Source organism: Coregonus clupeaformis, chromosome 12 (genome assembly GCF_020615455.1).
Source record: "Coregonus clupeaformis isolate EN_2021a chromosome 12, ASM2061545v1, whole genome shotgun sequence".
Classification (NCBI taxonomy): Eukaryota; Metazoa; Chordata; class Actinopteri; order Salmoniformes; family Salmonidae; genus Coregonus; species Coregonus clupeaformis.
The window spans coordinates 42,568,151-42,590,170 of record NC_059203.1 but is presented as its reverse complement, the minus strand read 5'-3'; the positions used below and the strand labels follow the sequence as shown (position 1 = coordinate 42,590,170).

Here is a 22,020-nt window from a genome sequence, read left to right as displayed (position 1 = left end):
AATTCACAAACAAAGACTGTTAAATTAAGTTCAACATAATATTAAGAAAAAGGGTGTGAAATTGAATTTGAGGGGGATTATGGTGGATTGAATCAGGATTAAGAGTGGTGTGTGGGGGAAATCAATGTACACAAAAACATCACCACCCCAATATCAAGGCAAAATAAAAAAGATTTTTTTTTAGATGTTTCAGAAAACGTGATAAAGGTTTGCTGATCTAATTTCTCTAGGTATACACACACCACAATTATTTTTATTATTAATCTCCAATGATAACAGTGACTGGGTTATATCACACACAGTCAAACAAAGGAAACTAACTTGGCATGTATGCCAAAGAACAGAAAGAATTCCATGTACCTCATGTAAGAAGGGTAGGAGACTCGGAGTACAATCAAATTCATATAATTAAGCACCGATTATCAACTCAGACCTTCAATTTTTTGTATTGGATTTAGGCTGCTTCTGAAGTGTCTTTCAGTTCTTAGCGTGAAGCAAATCTGTACAATGTTTCAACAATACAAAATATTTGTGGCTGTTAATGAGGGATAGTATAAGAAATACAGTACTGCATTTGATTTTCAAAGTTATATCGAGAATTAATTAAGATTAGATTTTTTAAAAGTAGGTTATCTACTCTGCACCAGATGCCAAACAAAAAAAACGGACAATCTGGGATTCCACAGGCAATCATGTCTCTTGGGGAGCGTGGAGCATGCATGGAGTTCTCACAGCAACAGTTCTGTTCCAAACACTAGAAGAAGATAAGACTGGACACACAGAATGACGTAACTGGTGCTGTACCAGTAGAACATTGCAGGCTCCTTCCATGATGTACATGAACACAAGTCATCCACATGAAGTAGTGGTGAAGTGTAGGTAGGTAAAGAAACTAAAAATGCTGCGAGGACACACATCGTAGGAAAGCCCGTGGTCATGTAGTACTACCAACTCTTAGGGCAAACCAGATTATGAACAGATTGCTTTCATACATTCATTCATGTGAACGTACAAAGAAAAACCTTTGAACAGGATTAGTTCCATTTCGACATAAACCCTGTGAGTGATCCAATTGGTGCTTGCTGGGTTGAAAAATGAGGTAGCGCAATCATTTGTCAAATTTTGGACTAATTTTTTGTTTGGAGAAATGCAAAATGCTTACTCAGCTCAGCATCCATTGCCACGGCAACATCAGCACATTCTAGCCAGAGGAGCCATAGCAATATAACCACACCCATTCCCCCCCTTTAGCCAATCACATTAGAGGTGACACCAAGCACAGAATCATCACACAAAGACAGATCAAGATTGTCAAAGTCTAGGCTCATGGTAAGATAAGAGCAGTCAAGAGTTAAGTGGATGACTAGAGAACAATCAAGTGATGCAGCACAGCGTGGCTGTTGGTTGAAGGATAAGAAGTGAAAGAACCGTTGTGAGAACTGTCGGAGACAGAGTGGGATTAAATACTAGAACCTGCATAGTTTATTCTTCTACCAAACCTCCTTTCACTTGATGGATACAAAATAAAAACAACGTCTCATCAAAATAACAATTCAAACAATGCAATGTTTTATCTTCCTTTTATCTTCCTTTTATCTACACTTTATTTAGATCTAAAAGCTATTCTCTTAACAAGATGAAAACAAAACCAGAAAGGAAAATGTTTCCTTGTCTCTGAGTGAAGTCATGAAGGGGTTGTGGCATCAGGTGAGTGGGAGTCCCGTCCAAAGCCCCATCTCATCCACCACAGGACCCCATAGAATGTAAACCATCAACAGATCCACAAGCTACCTGGACGGGCTGAGTAAAGCTACAAAGTATCAGTCGACTAGATTCACCTAAGAGAGAGGCCTACATACACATATAGATCAGAGACGAAGCTGTTCATTCAAAAGACCACTGGACAAGACTGATGCCATCTCTGCATCCAGTCATGTGCAGCCCTCTTAGGCTCCCAGACATGGAGTCAACACTTCCCATCTCTAAGAGAGCCATGTGGGCTAGAAGAGACACAGGGGGACTAGTCTTTAGACACATACTCTGGGCCTCCCCTCCTATGACAAGCCCCCCACGGTGAAAACAAATCATTTTCTGTGATAGATGGATAGATCCATCCATCTAATTTGTTGCATCGTACGTATAGATTTTTCCATATATTTATGTAATATATAAAAAGGCTATTTGATTTCACCTAAAGCAAACCACCAACATAGGAGTATTTCAAGGTCCAATAAATGTATATCTCTCTACTGTAGGGTCTGGGCTGGACAGACAAACAGGTGCACTCTCGCCCCTTCTCCTCTGAAGAGAAAAGGAGTGAGGAGTGAAGATGGCCAGGATTGTAGAGTGTCCCCCCCCCTCCCCTCCCCTCTTTAGTAACAGCCTCCTGGCCTAGCTACAGACAGCATAGCGACGAGTCCCTGTGTCCAGCCATAGTTACAGCCCAGCTCTGTCTTTCTGGCATGGTCATCACTCCTGATAGGTGTCCATACCCCAGCGACCCCCTACCCCTCCACCAGCCCAGCCAAGCCCTCCTGTATGGGTTAATCCTCCAGCAGGTCCCTGTCCAGGTCCATGAAGGGCTCGTCTATGTAGCTGGCTATGGCACACAGAGAAGTCCTGTCTGAGCCCAGCAGCACTGACACGGTCTCCTTCCAGTAGTCAAAGGGGATGCAGGAGCTCTGAGGGAGGGAGAAAACAGGGGGTTAAGACTGGTCAAATACAAAAATGTTACCCAAAGAGGAGAAGGGGATATTCATTGTAAGTGGCGTAGTGCAAAATCCCAACTTGAAACTTTCCCCGGTCTTAGGAAATACAAAATACTACCGGCGCACCTGCCCGGTACCCCAACAAAATGTGGTGGACACCGACTAATGAAAACATAGGCACATTTATGGGATTTGAAGATTGGCCTCCTCTCGCGTCTTCCGAGACGCACCCAGCTGAGTGCCACTAAACTAGTCCCTGACTAAATGGCCCCTCACTAAACTTTGCAAGATTTGAATTGAAAGTTTAGTCAAGGGCTAGTTAATGACAGACCAGCCAGTCTACGGACTGCAACTAGATCGGGTGAGCTCATAACAGGGATGCAAACTGGCGAGGGTCCAGAAAGGTGACAAAAAATTGCATGTAATTAGCATATTTTCAGATAATATTTTTGAACAATCTCAATCCTCTGGAAACATGTTTATGGTAGGCTGGCATTGCTTAATTGATTACATGGGTCGAATTGTATCACATAAGTGTATTGTTCCATATCACAACGTGTTGCTGAACTCATGAGCGAGCGGCATTATATTCCATGTTTGAAGAGGGCCTGTATAGGCCTATTTGGCAAGCCAGCTGTGCATGGCTGCATCTCACGGTAGTAGGCTGTAGGCTGTGTTTTGGTTCTTTGGATCTCCATTCAAATCAAATCAAATTTTATTGGTCACATATACATATTTAGCAGATGTTATTGCGGGTGTAGCGAAATGCTTGTGTTCCTAGCTCCAACAGTGCAGCGCAGTAGTATCATTCACCTTTTGTTTTCTGCGTTTGTTTACTGTTAATGTAACTAGCCTAAATATAGATGGTGTCATGCCTTTATCAATCAATCAATCAATTTTATTTTATATAGCCCTTCTTACATCAGCTAATATCTCGAAGTGCTGTACAGAAACCCAGCCTAAAACCCCAAACAGCTAGTAATGCAGGTGTAGAAGCACGGTGGCTAGGAAAAACTCCCTAGAAAGGCCAAAACCTAGGAAGAAACCTAGAGAGGAACCAGGCTATGAGGGGTGGCCAGTCCTCTTCTGGCTGTGCCGGGTGGAGATTATAACAGAACCATGCCAAGATGTTCAAAAATGTTCATAAGTGACAAGCATGGTCAAATAATAATCAGGAATAAATCTCAGTTGGCTTTTCATAGCCGATCATTAAGAGTTGAAAACAGCAGGTCTGGGACAGGTAGGGGTTCCATAACCGCAGGCAGAACAGTTGAAACTGGAATAGCAGCAAGGCCAGGCGGACTGGGGACAGCAAGGAGTCACCACGGCCGGTAGTCCCGACGTATGGTCCTAGGGCTCAGGTCTCTCAGTTGGCTTTTCATAGCCGATCATTAAGAGTTGAAAACAGCGGGTCTGGGACAGGTAGGGGTTTCGTAACCGCAGGCAGAACAGTTGAAACTGGAATAGCAGCAAGGCCAGGCGGACTGGGGACAGCAAGGTGTCAGCATGCCCGGTAGTCCTGACGTATGGTCCTAGGGCTCAGGTTCTCAGAGAGAAAGAGAGAACGAGAGAATTAGAGAGAGCATACTTAAATTCACACAGGACACTGGATAAGACAGGAGAAGTACTCCAGGTATAACCAACTAACCCCAGCCCCCCGACACATAAACTACTGCAGCATAAATACTGGAGGCTGAGACAGGAGCGGTCCGGAGACACTGTGGCCCCATCCGAAGAAACCCCGGACAGGGCCAAACAGGAAGGATATAACCCCACCCACTCTGCCAAAGCACAGCCCCCCGCACCACCAGAGGGATATCCTCAACCACCAACTTACAATCCTGAGACAAGGCCGAGTATAGCCCACAGAGGTCTCCCACCACAGCACAAACCAAGGGGGGCGCCAACCCAGACAGGAAGATCACGTCAGTAACTCAACCCACTCAAGTGACGCACCCCTCCTAGGGACGGCATGAAAGAGCACCAGCAAGCCAGTGACTCAGCCCCTGTAACAGGGTTAGAGGCAGAGAACCCCAGTGGAGAGAGGGGAACCGGCCCGGCAGAGACAGCAAGGGCTGTTCGTTGCTCCAGAGCCTTTCCGTTCACCTTCACACTCCTGGGCCAGACTACACTCAATCATATGACCTACTGAAGAGATAAGTCTTCAGTAAAGACTTAAAGGTTGAGACCGAGTCTGCGTCTCTCACATGGGTAGGCAGACTGTTCCATATAAATGGAGATCTATAGGAGAAAGCCCTGCCTCCCGCTGTTTGCTTAGAAATTCTAGGGACAATTAGGAGGCCTGCGTCTTGTGACCGTAGCGTACGTATTGGTATGTACGGCAGGACCAACTCGGAAAGATAGGTAGGAGCAAGCCCATGTAACGCTTTATAGGTTAACAGTAAAACCTTGAAATCAGCCCTTGCCTTAACAGGAAGCCAGTGTAGGGAAGCTAGCACTGGAGTAATATGATCAAATTTCTTGGTTCTAGTCAGGATTCTAGCAGCCGTATTTAGCACTAACTGAAGTTTATTTAGTGCTTTATCCGGGTAGCCGGAAAGTCGAGCATTGCAGTAGTCTAACCTAGAAGTAACAAATGCATGGATTAATTTTTCTGCATCATTTTTGGACAAAACATTTCTGATTTTTGCAATGTTACGTAGATGGAAAAAAGCTGTCCTTGAAACAGTCTTGATATGTTCGTCAAAAGAGAGATCAGGGTCAAGAGTAACGCCGAGGTCCTTCACAGTTTTATTTGAGACGACTTTACAACCATCAAGATGAATTGTCAGATTTAACAGAAGATCTCTTTGTTTCTTGGGACCTAGAACAAGCATCTCTGTTTTGTCCGAGTTTAAAAGTAGAAAGTTTTCAGCCATCCACTTCCTTATGTCTGAAACACAGGCTTCTAGCGAGGGCAATTTTGGGGCTTCACCATGTTTCATTGAAATGTACAGCTGTGTGTCATCCGCATAGCAGTGAAAGTTAACATTATGTCTAGTAAAGAATATCAATCTGATATTCTTTACTAGTCCTACTTGGTCCCACTGTTTTGTTCTATTTGCATTCATTCGTTTGCATTCGCAGTTGTGTCAGTATACTAAGCCAAACTGCTATCCAGTATTTTTGTTTGCATGCATGAATAACTAGGCTACTACTTCCAGCATTTATTTTTGCATTATTTTGGTAAGACAGCGGTGTTTATGGCTACATTCACATAGGCTGTTTGTAATAGGTGACTTACCCCATCTATCTATCTATCTATCTATCTATCTATCTATCTTGTAGCCTATATTCATTACCAGAACAGCCTTGCTTTAGTGTGTCATTCTGATGATACGCAGCAGAGATGGGCTATGAATTGTGCCAACCTGTCACTTCAAAAGCACTCAATCAATGGTCTCAGACTCTCTGCATTTGAACTTTATGGTTATTGTGGTATAGCGTGACATAAGCAGAACTCAATAAAATTCCAATGCAAGACCTCCCCCAAAATTTTTGCAAACCCCAAAAAATGTATACTGCCCCCTTAGTCACTTTATCCTGGCCCCGGGTCTGGAGAGAAGCAGCTGAGTAGACTAATGGCTGGTAAGGGAATGCGACTGGCTGCTCACAGCTGTCACACGTTATATTATTGGATAAAGCTATCCGATTTGACATATCTGACATCACACTCTGAACTCTGATATTCTATTTTAGCTTGCCAGCTTAGATACTAAAGTAGCTAGCTAGCTAACGTTAATAACTTTGTGTGTAATAATTTGCGCTATTGAAACATAAGTAGGGCTGACCGCCATACTGGGGGTCACGAGTCATGAAGGCAGTCAAATTCCACGTGACTGTTTAGTCACAGTAATTAGGCTTCTCCAAGCTCTGATGCTGCTGCTGGTCATTAGTAGCCTACCAAACTTGCTAACTGCCTGGTACTCAGCACTCTATTGTCCCTCTAATCACTCTGACATCAATGCAAATGTGATCGAAAACCTAATCAAACACTTAATGAGAGCCCATGAGCTCATGTTGCGCAACATTTCTATAGGCTATGCAATTGCGTGAGAAAACAGAGTGATGGGGCCTCTATTAAAAAGAGGAGGATCCCATCAGATTTCTATAGGCTAGGCCTACTACATTTATTTCTCAACTTTCCTAATATTAAGCACATTGCTTCTCTTTACAACAGGAGCTTAGCCTACCTGGCTGGCATGAAAATGAACCATGGGAATAGCGTCCTCTATTCGCTATTTAAGTACATAGATTACATTTATTTTTTCCCCTGCCCCTGTTTCGAGACAGGTGCATGATAATGGTCCATTCTAAATCAAAACAAATTTCACACATATATTATTTAGTATATGTAAAGACAAGATTAAATCAAGAATAGTCTGACAGGTGACAATATTAGCCTATAACTTGTGAATGATATATTATCACTTGTGAATGATGCCCAGCGAGAAACAATGCCTTTTCTTTGCGACTTTTTCTAATCATAGTCGCACACTTCATGTAGCCTAGCCCATAGGCCTATATGTTTTGATAAGGTTTGTATAAAAACTAAAGTGGCCAAATAACTTCTTAAAATTAAGTACATTAATCCACTTTACAATCTGCTTATATAACTGGCGTACATAAGTAGCGCGTGAGTTTCAAGTTTGGGGAAGATAATTCCTTTATGCACCTTTATAATAAAAGCATTAAATGCATAATCGCATTTGCGGTCACTTTTGATAATGGTGTTTTCCCGCTAATAATGCGCTTATAATGTGAAGAAGCAGCCTTACAATGTATTAAAAATCAAAACATATGGCCCAACGTTTGTAGAACAACTAAAGTTACATTCATAATTCTAAATTAAGCATATAGGAATACCCACTTCTTTGTTAACCGCTCAACACAGAATAGCCGCATGTGCGGACTCCCTCAAATCGTTCCGAGATATATATATATATATCCTTTCTATTTTATTCAGCTTTGTTCAATTGTATTCTTCATACTATAAAATAATGCCACGAAATTCTAAGCAAATCTTGTCTGCTTAATGAACTAGTGTAGCCCAGAGCCAGATCAGGACAACTCAGAGTATGCTATTCTGTTCTTCTGAAATAGACTACATTTTCTTCATATCGTGTTTCTTTAGACCTGCCTAAAATAAATAATGGATTTATTGTGAAGGTGTAGGCTATATTACATGGATTTAGTAGACTTTTTAAAATGTAGATGTTCCAAAGGTCTGCATCAGTGGCTTGTAGGCTATGTGTGGAAGCCAGGAGATGCTAAATGTGTTTATGTTAATTAACGGTCAATTACCGTGAGACCGGCAGTTATTTGCTTGACAATCACCGGCTGACAAACTTTTGTGACCGCCACAGCCCTAAACATAAGCAAATTATAGTTGCATGTATCAAATATAACCACAGCATTATTTTGAACACAGGTTGCTTACCTCAAGTTGCATTCCAAATTTCACAGTCAGGAACAAAGTTTGTTGGGTGGAGTGCATGATGACACAGCCGCCAGAGAAGGTAACGTTAGTGAGTACACAGCCGCCAGAGAAGGTAACGTTAGTGAGTACACAGCCGCCAGAGAAGGTAACGTTAGTGAGTACACAGCCGCCAGAGAAGGTAACGTTAGTGAGTACACAGCCGCCAGAGAAGGTAACGTTAGTGAGTACACAGCCGCCAGAGAAGGTAACGTTAGTGAGTACACAGTGGGAAAATCTCAAGTGCATACTCCTTGCTCCTCAAAACCCAATGGATGAGAAAGCCAGAGGTCCCTCCCCTCTGACCTTCTCCTCCAATGGGTTTTGAGAAGGAGGCGAGGAGAGAGGACGCGAGGAGTGTGCAATTGAGATTCTGTTCGCGCCTCTCTTTTATAGCTCAATGGGTGATACACTCTGCGTCTGCGCACTTTGTCAGACCCCCCTCAAACGTTTATTTTTTAAAAACGGATTTACACGATTCACGTGGATGACCTATTTTGAGATAAAAACTGCGAATATCGCCAAAAAGTGGCAAGTTCGCATCCCTGCATAACTTTTTTAGAAGAAAATGAAAGAATCTGAACGTACAATATACTATTGGTAAGTTTGACGGTTTTCCCGTTTGGGACAGAGCAGAGTGAGGAGAGGACACTCACGTTCTCCAGACAGGTGCTGTCCTTGTCCTTGTTGAGGTAGTGGCGTTGCCAGAAGCGCAGAAGGTTGTGGAAGTTGTTTAGCAGGCAGCCGGGGTATTTCTCTGCATACTCCTTCTCTCTCAATGTGTTGAGGTAGAAGGGCAGCTTGCCCCGCCTCCTGGCTAGCATCAGGACCACCAGGCTGGTGTTCAGACAGCTCACATTCTCCTGGGCCAAGGGATAGGCAGGGCAGAGGGGGACAGGTCAGCGCCACATGTTGGAGAACAACAACCTCAAACCCTAAGAAACTGAGGATACATTCATCTTAACCTGAAAGAGAGGTACAGAGGTGTGTGTGTGTCCGGTGTTAGAGAGACCTGTGTGAGAGTCTGCACGTTGATGATGTTGACCAGCCTGAAGAGGAAGGATAGCCTGTTCTCCACCCGGGCCATGTAGGACAGCAGACAGCATTCAGACAGCACCTCCACCACTGCAGGACCACAGTCAGCAACAATTACAGCAGGAACAGCACCATTATAAGGCACTCAAAGATTGAATTCATTCCAACATTGGCAGCTTGAGATCCTACATCTGACCCTCTCTCATCGTTCCATTTCCTTAGTATGGGAATAGACAGGGTGGTTTACCTTTCACGTCCTCTGTCTGGCTCTCGAAGCGGTCGAGGGAAAGGACGATGCAGCGCACCAGCATGTTGGAGTCCACCAGGGAACTGTTGATCTGGGTCATGAAGGTCTGGAACTGCAGCCGAGCCGAACAAAGGGATGAGACACACAGCATTATAGAACATACACATTGCACAACCCTGGGTACATTGAGATTACTTAAATATGACTATAAGAATCTATATTGCTTTATTTCATGTATTTTCTGGGACGATGTAAGGACTGACAGGGTCCTCTCACATTGAGGGGGGTTGTTACTTGCTACGGGTTTCACCTTGTCGTCTGTGCTGACGTATTTGTTGAACCTCTTGAAGGCGTCGATGTTGAACTTCATGAGTTCCCCCAGCAGGTCAAAGTAGCTCTGCAGGACGTCTCTCGACTTACAGCCGCTGTCTATGATGCAGAACAGGATGTGTTCTAGTAGCCCCCTCTTCAGCAGAAACATCTGGTCCGCATAGGAGGTGGCTCCACGGAGGAAACTCTCCACTGCCCTGGCCTGCCAGAACCTGAAGGAGGAGTCTGGAGGTTCCCTCTTCATGACGGCGAGCAGACGTGTGAGGAGACCCTTCTTCCCATCACACACTAGACTCCTGGAGGAGCACAAGGAGACAGGGAGAAGGCATTAGTGTGTGAATCACTCACAACAGATTTAGACACACAATATGGTATTGCATTTGAGGTTTCGGAGAACACAATGCCTCTTTTGCACTGTAGTGTGAAGTATTGAGGGTGGAGTCAAAAAGGTGGAAGTAAATGATGGGACCAGAGGATGCATACCTGTCTGTATTGACTAAGGCCTCCACCTCCGGTATGTTGGCCTTCAGAGAAATGGCACTCAACTCGTTCAGCTCCTGACTGTTCAGAAGCAGGTACTTGTTCCTGAAATAAAGAAAATGTTGTTTGTTAAATTCAAGTGAAGCTGGCAGGGAACTTTCGGTCAAATAGACTGTTTGAAGGTTACTCACTCATGGTGGTCACTGAAGCTCTGGAGAAGCCTCAGAAACTGGATTTTGAATGATATTTCCTAAAGGGAAGGACAGAATCAGAGTGATTGATATTACAAATGTTAAAACACAGCAATGGAAATATGTACCCAGAGTGAGAATCCTAGAAAAAGCCACTGATCATGTCCAGTGACAGCTCAGTGAGAGACGAGTGCACTGCTTACCGGACTGCAGTCACAGTTCTCGTTCTGGCCATGCACCACGTGATCGGACGAGGTGTGCTTCCTCCAGATCAGCTTGTCAAACAGGTTGTTGAGGCCTGGGATCAGACGGAACTCTGCTAACATCTTGTGTACCTGAGGAAGACGCATCAGGTGGTCAAATACATGCAAGCGCACAGGAGTGCCTACTCCCGAGAGAGCCCTGCCCTGTATTAGGTGAGGCGTCTGCTCTGTCCCCCAGCCCCTCACCTGGTTCCTCTGACGGCCCATTAGCAGCACACAGAGCACATAGAGCACCTCCACCTTGTACATGATCTCATGGACAATCTTCATGGACTGGGGCAAACGGTGCCTCAGAGGGCTGGTGGCCATCGAACTCTCATCTGATGACTCTGTGGAGGAGACACAACATGATGAAAAAAAATGAAATTAGAATACATTTTCATAGACAGGTACAGAGGTACAAGGGTAGGTGACAACAGAGGACAACCGAGATGTCCAGGATATTTCTGTATAGTGCTATAAATAAACATTTCACAGGCAGAATGGCGCATCTAATGTTAGACCTTTTCAGTGATAACTGATGTTTAAGGCAGTGGTCCAGAGCAGGAGGAGAGAGGCTGCTGACCTGTACTGCTGTGCTCAGCCTCCTCCGTGGCCATCTGCATGAGGGCGTCCAGCACCAAGGCGTTGTCCAGCCACGTGTACCAGTCCTCCAGCTCCTGCAGGAAGTTAGACGCCCCGGTGGCCTCAGACACCTTCCTGGTGGCCAGTTTACACAGGCGCTCGATGAAGCCCGGGATGTTCAGGAGGGTCACTGGGAACAGGGTGGGCTCATTCATTGATCTTGTACTCTACAACAGTTTTAGGTTAAGCACTGAGGAGAAACCCTTATTCGTTCCAAAAGTGATCAAATCAAAGGAGTACTACAAATCAACAGATTAATCAAACCAATATTTTAACAAGACCCTAAGAAAGGGTAATTGAGCTAAAGAGTGAGAATAAAATGTTTAATTTCTTCACTGTGTTTCCGTATCCCTGTCCTACCTTGATTGACCTCTGCACGTGAGGGGCTTGCGTTGCGTTTCTGCTGTGCATTCTTGGCAAGCAAGGTGTGTTTGTCGTCATTTCCCACGTCGGGTTCTGAGATGGTGACAGAGAGGATGCGACAGAAGTTAGCCAGCTGCTGCTGGTCGAAGCTCTGGACCAGACCAGACAGGTTAGGAATCCCCTCCAACTGGATCATGTCCTGGGGCAGAGAGAGGACCAAAATATATGGATCACCATTAGCATAACATGATCATGGACACAAAATCTCTGCCTAGAGCAAACCTTCATACTCTCAGGGTGAGCAATATTTGTGAAAGATTTTGTCATAAAGTTGCTCTGACCTTCTTGACGCCAAGAATATCCTCGATTAAAGTGGCAGTCTGTAGAAACGTCTTCTTGTTCGTCATCAAGGTGAAGAGAAACAGGACAAAGTCATCTCTGGCTGCAAGGCTCTTTGTTACCCCTTCCGTCTGAGAATATTTGGAGGAGAGATTTGACGATTAATGAATGTTTATAGAAGAAAAGGCAGACATGATTCCTTCTTTTTTTTGCATATGAAGTGATGGTCTGCGGCAAGGGTACTTACACATATGCAGCAGTTGTAAAGAACACTAAGGCAGTCCTTGACCAAGTCATCATTCACTGCAGGGACAAGACACACAGACATGAATAGCAAAGGTCCCTTATGACAAAAGTGCAGCCTTCAGAGAGAAATTATATCAGACCTAAGTGTTTACTGCTTACTTTTAGGTTTCTTCTTCTGCATAGTGAGTGTAGGCCTCATCAAGATCTCTACAAGCAGCTTTGAATGGACAAAAAATAGGAATGCAATGAACAAACGTGACCTGATAATATCTCAGAAGGCACTGATACACTGCAGTATGAATCACTCATTACTTTCCATCACAGCACAGAACACACTAGCAGCAAGAGCATAATAAACAGTATGTAAACCTACATCTACTCCACCAAAGAGGTCAAAGGTGTATGTGTTGGGAAAGGTGGATTCTTGAGCACTCTTCCTGTCTTCTGTGACAAAAGACATTGCCTCCATGGAAAGTAGGGATGATAGTTCCTGTAAAAAATAACAGATAATTAGGCCTGGTGTTAATCTTAGTGTCAATTATACACAATCAGTTGGCTCATATAGCCTAGGAGGCTGCACTTTGTTGATGGTGTGGTGTATTTATTATGTGGGTACCTTTAGTACACTGTGTGTTTGGGAGAGGTCACTGTTAGGATGGCTGCTCTCATGGAGCTTCTGCAGCAGCTCAGGGATGCCATGCCATTTGGCCCTCTTATCTCTCTCCTGGAGCAGCGCCTCTGGGAGCTGGAACACAATGAATGAGCGGTGAATCCAGGAAATATGCAAGAGCTTAGAGAATGCCCCCAGAACACAGACAGTTGGTCATTTTACCCTACCCTCCGCACACCCACACAACCTCAGACAGATTTAATAAAAGCCTAGGTCTTAGATGTTAGTGCAAAATAATCACTTCCTCTCCAACTTCCAGTTGCAGAGACCATCTTCTGGCACCAGTTAAGTCAGAAGTAATTCCAAATCATGCCCAAATGAAATCCCTCACAAATGGAGCACAATATAACTTTCAGTTCTCATAACTCAATTATTATTGAAACTTTGAGAGGAATGAGGCTCAAACTGCCATTTGAGACTTTTTATTGGAATCAATAGAGCAACACATATGCCTATTCTATTCTTTAGGGCAAGTGAGTTAAGCAGGCCACATTTCACAAGAAGAGAATGAGTCAAAGAAATGAAAGCTTATCAGTGCTGCTGAGGTTTGAGAAGGTTTTGCCTGGAAAAGTACAGATAGGATTCCTTAGTTTCAACGTCAGAGAATTTGTCCCATCCCCATTGCAGCGTTTTACATTTTAAACAACTAGTTGTTCAGTGTAAAGGAAATAAAATATGTGCCAAGTGTGGAGGGGAACATGATTACGGTGAATGTGGGAGCAATCTGAAGATGAAGTGTGGGGGGAACATAGTGCAGCATTTGGTGGATGCCAGGTCCAGAGAGAGGCTAGAGAGGCTCAGTGATATAGAATCAGCCATGAGCAGAGGCTGTAAGACAGATTGGGGGAACTACAGTGCGGACTGATGGAGCTTCCATGGCTGCTCCTGTACTAAGTGGACCTAATGTCGGGGCTGGTGCTTCTGCTGGTCCTGTACTAAGTGGACCTAATGTCGGGGCTGGTGCTTCTGCTGGTCCTGGCATAGTTTCAGGGAATGTTCAGAAATCCTGTGCTCATGAGTTGACTTCATAGCTTTTATTGGTACGGTTATCAATACGACTCGGGTTGTGGTTCTATCCCCAAGCCATAAGACTGCTAAACAGTTAATCAAATGGCTACCCAGACTATTTGCATTGACCACCTTTTTTACACTGCTGCTACTCTCTGTTTATTATCTATGCATAGTCACTTTACCCCTACTTTCATGTACATATTACCTAAATTACCTCGACTAACCTGTACCCCCACACATTGACTCGGTACCGGTACCCCCTGTATATAGTCTCGTTCTTGTTATTTTATTGTGTTATAATAATAATAATAAATGTTTTTTTAAGCAATTATTTTCATACTTAAAAAAAAAAAAATACTCTGCATTGTTGGTTAAGGGCTTGTAAGTAAGCATTTCACGATAAGGTCACCTGTTGTATTCGGTGCATGTGACAAATAACATTTGATTAGAAAGCAGAAATGCCAGGTTGAAAGTTATTGTGGAGACGGCAAAAGAGATATTGGGGGTAACAGATGTTACTGTTGAAATGGTTGTTGACATGCTGAACAATCCTAAGGGTGGAGTGTTTCAGCATGATATAGATAAAGTTTAATGGGGTAGGGAGGGTTTTTGGGAGAGGTTGTGATAGAAGTTAGTAGGGATTTATTTGGTTTTGAATTCTATTTTCATGGTAGTACAGAATTGGGTAGATCATGATTGATCGTACATTCCAGCACAGTAGGTGGTAGCATGCACTTAAACGTTTGTTTGAGGACCGCCATTATATACCCACATGTACATATTACCTCAATTACATTTTAGTCATTTAGCAGACGCTCTTATCCAGAGCAACTTACAGTTAGTGAGTGCATACATTTTTATACTGGCCCCCCGTGGGAATCGAACCCACAACCCTGGCGTTGCAAACGCCATGCTCTACCAACTGAGCTACACTGGGGGCTTACCTCGCCTAACCGGTGCCCCCGCTCATTGACTCTGTACCAGTACCCCCTGTATATAGCCTCCCTACTGTTATTGTATTTTACTGCTGCTCTTTATTTTATTTTTTTACTTAACACTTTTTTTTCTTAAAACTGCATTGTTGGTTAAGGGCTTGTAAGTAAGTATGTCATTGTAAGGTCTACACCTGTTGTATTCGGCACATGTGGCAAATAAAATGTGATTTGAAGAAGAAGGGCAGGGAGTCTGAGGGGGTAAGTGGCGCAGTGGTCTAAGGCACTGCATCACAGTGCTAGCTGTGCCACTAGAGATCCAGGCTCTGTCGCAGCCGGCCGCGACTGGGAGACTCATGGGCGGCGCACAATTGGCCTAGCGTCGTCCAGGGTAGGGGAGGGAATGGCCGGCAGGGATGTAGCTCAGTTGATAGAGCATGGCGTTTGCAACGCCAGGGTTGTGGGTTCGATTCCCACGGGGGACCAGTATGAAAAAAATAAAAAATAGAATATGTATTCACTAACTGTAAGTCGCTCTGGATAAGAGCGTCTGCTAAATGACTAAAATATAAATGTAATTCTAGGACAGGGTAGCACAGACAGCTATGCAAGAAGTGCAGTCTGGGGCTAAGTGAGCTCTTCATGTTAAATGTATAATTCAAGAGGTTTGTTTTAAATAGCCACCATCTAGTCTACTGAAGCCTTTTGTAAACACACATGAATGAGTGTATCATGTATAAATTCCTCAATATTATTTGCAAAAAAGGTGCCGTTGATTTTTCAACAGTGCATGAAAGAGAAAAGCTTTTGCCTGTGTAAGGTTTATTTAGCTGGCTAGTAATGTGAGGCTCACATGAGCAAAAACAGGTAGCTAGTTAGGTAAAATACCTGTTAGCAGTATGACTGAGCCGTGCCCAGTCACAGATGGGCGGCACCTATTTATGGTAACGAAAATAGCTGGGGGCTGGCTAGCCAGCTATAACTACGTGTGGATGGTGTCGTTAACGTTACGTAATCACGCGTGCTGTTCCAAATTATTTCGCGTTTGTTCTACTACCTAGATAGCAAATGGAAACAGCCTGTCAAAATAAAATTTGCTCCCAATTCGCTGATCAAACCTAAAACCAAGCTAGTATAGTTCGCTAGTTAACATTAACTGCAAGCGAGCTAGCAGTGGCGCACTCATTCAGTTTCGCAAACTCATCAAAAATGTTAGGTAACTCGCTGATATAACAACAGTAATATAACTAAATACAGATGCCAATTGCATAGAATATTATGGATGGGATCAGACAAACAAATACGATACTACCACAGATAGCTAGCTACTAACGTTAAGTACAGCTAACAAACTAGCTAACTATGGTTAGCAAGTAAGCTAGATGGCGTAAATACTAGCTAGCTAGCCAAAACGATTTCTTAATCAACAAAAGAGCTAGCTAGTGTAGGCTACATGAAGGTTGTCAGCTGGCATTTTATTGTAAGTAGCTAACGTTAACTAGTTTGCGATGTGTATTCCGACTTTCATGTAGCGAAAAGATCACATTTTGTAGCATATACAGCTAATGTTAGCCAACTAACCAGAAAGCCAGGTAAACAGCTAGCTAGTTACTTCATCCCTATATATGCTAACGTTAGCGAGCTCTCAGCAGGGTTACAAACGCAATCCCAGGATTGCCAGTCCTCCCCCTTTTCAGATACCTTCATTGCCAAGAAATCGCACTAGTTGTCTTACCTGTGTCCCTCGGCTGAAACCCTGGCCTGCGATCTGACTGTGTGTGATCTTCGCAATGATATTGTCATTGCGACTGCTTCGTTTTCCTCCAGTCCAAGGGGACTCGGACCCCAGAAGCGTCGCCATTATTTCTTTTTCCTGAACAGTTCCAAACAGGAAGTTCTGTGGTTTTAGCGAGCTAGGCTTGATACAAAAATATGCCCATGTATCTAGCGGCATCTAGTGGTAGGATTTGAAAATGGTTTTGACATGAGTTGCTTTCTCTTTGTGGCCCAGATGTGAGAGAACTACAGCATCCATTGTCTTGTATGTTTTGATGCTCTTGTTTTTAGAATTAAGAGGTTGGCCATGATAAGAAACCAATGAAACAAAACTGTCACTCAGAACTTTATTTATTTCTCATCCTCACCCGCACCAAACAAGCACATTTCTGGTAAAATGTCTGAGTTCGTTTCAAGTTATTTCAATTGTTGAACATGGGGATTTGTGAAACTTACTCCCCAGCCTTAATTGTCCTCATTTGCGCCAGCGAATAGCTAGCTAGCCGACTGGTAAAATGCTTCAAGGAGGGTGCAAGCAAGGCAATCGGGAGGAAGTGGTTCTTGTTAAGCAAGCAGTGTGACGTCCTTTACACAGACATGGCATTTCATTCATACAAACAGATTGCATATGAAACTAACAATTGGTTCTCCCTTTAGTCCAGATACAACATTATTGTATTTCAGTCATCTTCCTTCTTTGGTTCAAAAGAGACCAATGCATAGGGGTTTCTGTGTGGACAAACAGTATGAAACCTTCCATGAGCTGAAAGGAAGTGCTCCTCCTCACATCATAAGACCTCTCAGTTCCACTCAATGTATATAAACCCTGGATTGCTGATACTTTGTATTGGCCAATAAGAGCCTTTAAAGCCACCGTCGGCCATATTGTCACTCCAAGCAGCAGTTTCCCAAACTCTGTCTTGGGCCCCCCCTGAGTGCACCTTTTGGTTTTTGCCCTAGCACTACACAGCTGATTCAAATAACCAACTCATCATCAAGCTTTGGTTATTTGAATCAGCTGTGTAGTTATAGGGAAAAAACTAAAACCCGAGTTTGAGAAACCCTGCTCCATAGGAATGAATGGAATTCTACAGTATTTCAATTAAATGTTTCAAGGACAAAATTACACGTATTTAAGTATTTGTTGTTGTAGTGGGGCAGTAACATTAGTACTTATTATACTTTAAGGAAGTATGTTTTTATATATATTTTTCATTTTAAATGTTTATGTTTAGCTCACATCATATAACTTAAAAGTGTGCATTAAGGTGTCTGTAATAGAATAAACGTGGCAAAAACAAATGTAGACATTAATAAATGCATTTCTATAGCTTCCTAAATATTTTTTGCAAGGGTGGGGAAGTGACAAGATGGAGGCGCAACCCCTGTCAGTCATCTAGTGTATATATAAATCATTAGTTTCACCTTGTGAAATGTGCTCTTGAGAACAAGAACCGCTAGCATTAGAAGTGCCACGTAACACGGCTCCCTGTGGCTACCTGAACCCAAACCCATATTTAACCATCAAGACATGCTTGTAGTTTTCATTTTTTCATTGTGGTTGTAAATGGTAGGCTTACTTATTTTTAACTTCCTCTTTGCTTTTGTGTAGGTCACCCTTTCTGGCCTAGTACTGTTGGGCCGGGGCAGCAGCAGACCAGACAGTATTATGTATTATTATTTTAATTTCACAGTCTTCCCTCTCAACAGGTATCCCAGTGTTTGCCACAGTCCTGGCAGCTGGCCTCTGTCATGTAGTGGTATGAGCTCATGGCCTCCCTCAGCCCCTTGCTCACCAGAGAGTCCTGTGAATCCACTCTGGCATTACTGAAGATCATTGAGCTGGAAAGACAGAGGCAGGCACAAAGAATGTGATATAACTACCACCAGCATATGCATCATCTTACAATGTGAATTACAATGCAATTAATTGTAACAGTAACATAAATAGTGTGTAGATCACTTGGGACACAAAGTATGGTAGATGGAGAATTTAGGAATGTGCCCCACCTGTCTACGTCCTTCCAGTTGAGGGTGGGCCTCCTGATAGCTTTGGGATAGGGTCTGGTCATATTAGTATTGTTTGAGCCTTGGATGACGCAAGGCTCCCTCAGTAAACAGCACAACCCATCTGCTGACTCTGTGGATAGACATGTTTAGAACATTCTCTATCCAAACAACTTATTACAGTACCATACAGTCCACCCTCTTTGCATACCAGAGTAAGAACTGTGCTATAATAATAATAATGCATTTGAGCCTGTCGATGGGCTTGTACCCACCAGAGTAGTGTTCCACCAATTGGCCCAGAGAGTAGAAGGTGAGGCTGGGGGAGATGTAGAACCAGCCGTTTTGGAGGCGACGGATGCGGTAGTGTTTCACTGTGCCCATGTACGAGGAGTCCGTCCTCCCAAGGACCGAGAGCGAGAAGGTGTCTGTGATCAAAAATAACACAAGACTCTTGTCACGCTACAACAATGAAACAGTGTACAAGTCCTAGGCTAGTTGTTGTGCTTATAGCTAACAAAAAAAAAAAAAAACTTGACATAACATTCACTAAAATTAATTTAATGAAATGAGCCCTAAGCCATGAACATGGCCTAACCTGTGTTTGTCTGACTCTGTCGGATCAGGAAAGCCCCTGTGTAATTGTGTGGCAGCAGCAGCAGCTCCTCTGCCTTTAACCTGCTGATGCCATTATACTGCCAACTGATTAAAGAGGGAGGAGAAAGATAAAATATTCACTATCAGAAGAAAAAGAACATAGGTCATTATATTTTTCACTCCTCTCCGCCCTACTAGGAAACTCCACTGGAACTACAGGTGCCATCATCCCCCACTGGGGGAGGAGTGACATAATTAGGACATTGATGATGTCATTCAGAACGAGAGAACATCTATTTCTCTTTCAAATTGATGCATTCTAATACCCACTCTCTAATGGCGGTGTCAGAGGAAGGCCCTCAAAATTGTCAAAGACTCCAGCCACCCTAGTCATAGACTGTTCTCTCTGCTACCACACGGCAAGCGGTACCGGAGTGCCAAGTCTAGGTCCAAAAGACTTCTCAACAGCTTCTACCCCCAAGCCATAAGACTCCTGAACAGCTAATCATGGCTACCCGGACTATTTGCACTGCCCCCCCACCCCATCCTTTTTACGCTGCTGCTACTCTGTTAATTATTTATGCATAGTCACTTTAACTCTACCCACATGTACATATGACCTCAACTACCTCAACTAGCCGGTGCCCCCGCACATTGACTCTGCAACGGTACCCCCCTGTATTATTAGCCTCCCTACTGTTACTTTATTTTACTTCTGCTCTTTTTTTTCTCAACACTTTTTTTGTTGTTGTTTTATTTTTACTTTTTTTTTGTTAAAAATAAATGCACTGTTGGTTAAGGGCTGTAAGTAAGCATTTCACTGTAATGTCTGCACCTGTTGTATTCGGCGCATGTGACCAATAACATTTTATTTGATTTGATTTGATGACATTCACTGATGTGTAAACAGCTGTGACAGTCAGAAATAAAAAAAACTTGAGAATAAGTAGTAGGTATCTTACCTGTTTATTACTTTGGCAGTGTTGTGGCTTGGGATGTAACTCTCATTGCCTGTTGTTGTGGATCGCACCATCCAAAAATCCCCATCACTGCAAATAAAGAGGTGCGTTCAACCAAACTATCACAAACTTTCACATACAGTAGGGTCAGAAATGATTGATGCCCTTGATAAAGATGAGCAAAAATGACTCTATAAAATAAATATGTCAAATACTGAGCTATATTGTATACTCCCCAAAATTGGAAAATTATATTATTTATATAAATACAATTGCTCAGATAAAGATATTCTGTTTTCTCAAAAAGGTATGGTTCAAAATTATTGACACCCCTGTTTTTAATACCTTTCGAGGATAACGGCCTTGCGAGGATAACAGTTTTATGATCTGGAGAACACATTGGGAGTGATCTTAGACCATTCCTCCATACAGAATCCTTCCAGATCCTTGATATCCTTAATCTGCGCTTATGGAACGCTTCAATTCAAACCACAGGTTTACAATGGATTTCAAGTCTGGAGACTGAGATGGCCTTTGCAAAATGTTGATTTTGTGGCCAATTAACAAATTCTTTGTGGATTTTGATGTGTCGTTATTGTTTTGCTGGAAGATCCACTTGCGGCCAAGTGTCAGCCTCCTGGCAGAGGCAACCAGGTTTCGGGATAAAATGTACTGGGTAAAGTTCATGATGCCGTTGACCTAAACAAGGGCCCCAGGACCACTGGAAGTAAAATAGCCCCATAAATTTAAAGATCCACCACCATATTTTACAGTAGGTATGGGGTTCTTTTCTGCTTATGCATTCTCATTTCGACACAAACAAACCACCACTCTGAGCAATTGTATTATTATAAAATAATATAATTTCCAAAAAAAATTGTGTGCATAAAATATTGCTCATTATTTGAATAATATATTTGATACAGTCATTTTTGCTCATCTTTATCAAGGGTGTCAATCATTTCGGACACCATTGTATATGTACAGCTCCATGCGTGTATGCCACTTACTCTGATAACACAGTGAGCCTCTCCCCCATGCGGATGGCGGATTCCAAGGGACCTTGGGACGGGAAGTCATAGAGGGACACCACCATGGGCTTGTTATTGTCTAAAAAAGGAAGAATGATTTGTAATAGTTGCTGGGTGGTTGATGATTTCAGATTAGGTTAACAAATTCAAGAATTCAGAAGACCTATGGAGGAAGCTGGGCGTTTGGTCTTACCTGACATTGCAGGTTCAGTTAGATTCTCAAGGGTTGGCATATTGGATCGGACTTTGACGGGGCAATTCCCCATGACCAGCTGTTCTCTAGCTATATGTCTGTATGTCTCTATAGGCTGAGAGAGAGAAAGAAGTGTAGTGTCATTTATCTTCTCTTGTCATATGGCTAACTAAAACAAGATGACACAGGAAGAGAAATAACCACAACTAGAAACTATAATTTCCTCAATAACCTGAAGTTTACATTTTTGTTAAATTATGACGAGCCTTGTACATATTCATTACTATCTAAATATTAACTCTGAAAAAATAAAATAGTTGGGTGCACTTTACAATACACAGGCCTTAGAACAGTATAATTACCAGTGGAATAACTTGTTATTAGTATAAATGCAATACAAAGTGCTTCCATAGTATGTTAGTGGGTTATAAAGTAAAACTGAAAATGTACTCACCTTATTGAAAGAGAATACGTCTCACTCCTCTTCACCGTTGCTTAGGAGACTACTCCGTTTATGCAGATGTGGCATATGGGTAGATAGA

General features: G+C 43.0%; 2 protein-coding genes across 2 annotated transcripts; both read right to left on the bottom strand.

The window, feature by feature from the left end:
• Positions 1-1,464: 1,464 nt before the first annotated feature.
• Positions 1,465-16,807, bottom strand: trpc4apa (transient receptor potential cation channel, subfamily C, member 4 associated protein a). The gene is made up of 17 exons (XM_041892458.2): positions 16,651-16,807; positions 12,919-13,047; positions 12,676-12,792; positions 12,462-12,519; positions 12,304-12,359; positions 12,059-12,187; positions 11,715-11,916; positions 11,296-11,484; positions 10,917-11,059; positions 10,671-10,802; positions 10,468-10,526; positions 10,280-10,381; positions 9,777-10,092; positions 9,467-9,578; positions 9,197-9,309; positions 8,841-9,047; positions 1,465-2,681 (listed from the first exon to the last, which is right to left on the bottom strand). The coding sequence occupies exons 1-17, from the start codon at positions 16,774-16,776 to the stop codon at positions 2,544-2,546; spliced, it is 2,328 nt and encodes a 775-aa protein (XP_041748392.1). The 5' UTR covers positions 16,777-16,807; the 3' UTR covers positions 1,465-2,543.
• Positions 16,808-17,959: 1,152 nt separating this feature from the next.
• On the bottom strand, positions 17,960-22,020 carry LOC121578667 (src-like-adapter 2). Its single transcript, XM_041893042.2, has 8 exons — positions 21,933-22,020; positions 21,479-21,593; positions 21,265-21,364; positions 20,258-20,344; positions 19,297-19,400; positions 18,974-19,126; positions 18,702-18,831; positions 17,960-18,533 (listed from the first exon to the last, which is right to left on the bottom strand). The coding sequence occupies exons 2-8, from the start codon at positions 21,549-21,551 to the stop codon at positions 18,395-18,397; spliced, it is 786 nt and encodes a 261-aa protein (XP_041748976.1). The 5' UTR covers positions 21,552-21,593; positions 21,933-22,020; the 3' UTR covers positions 17,960-18,394.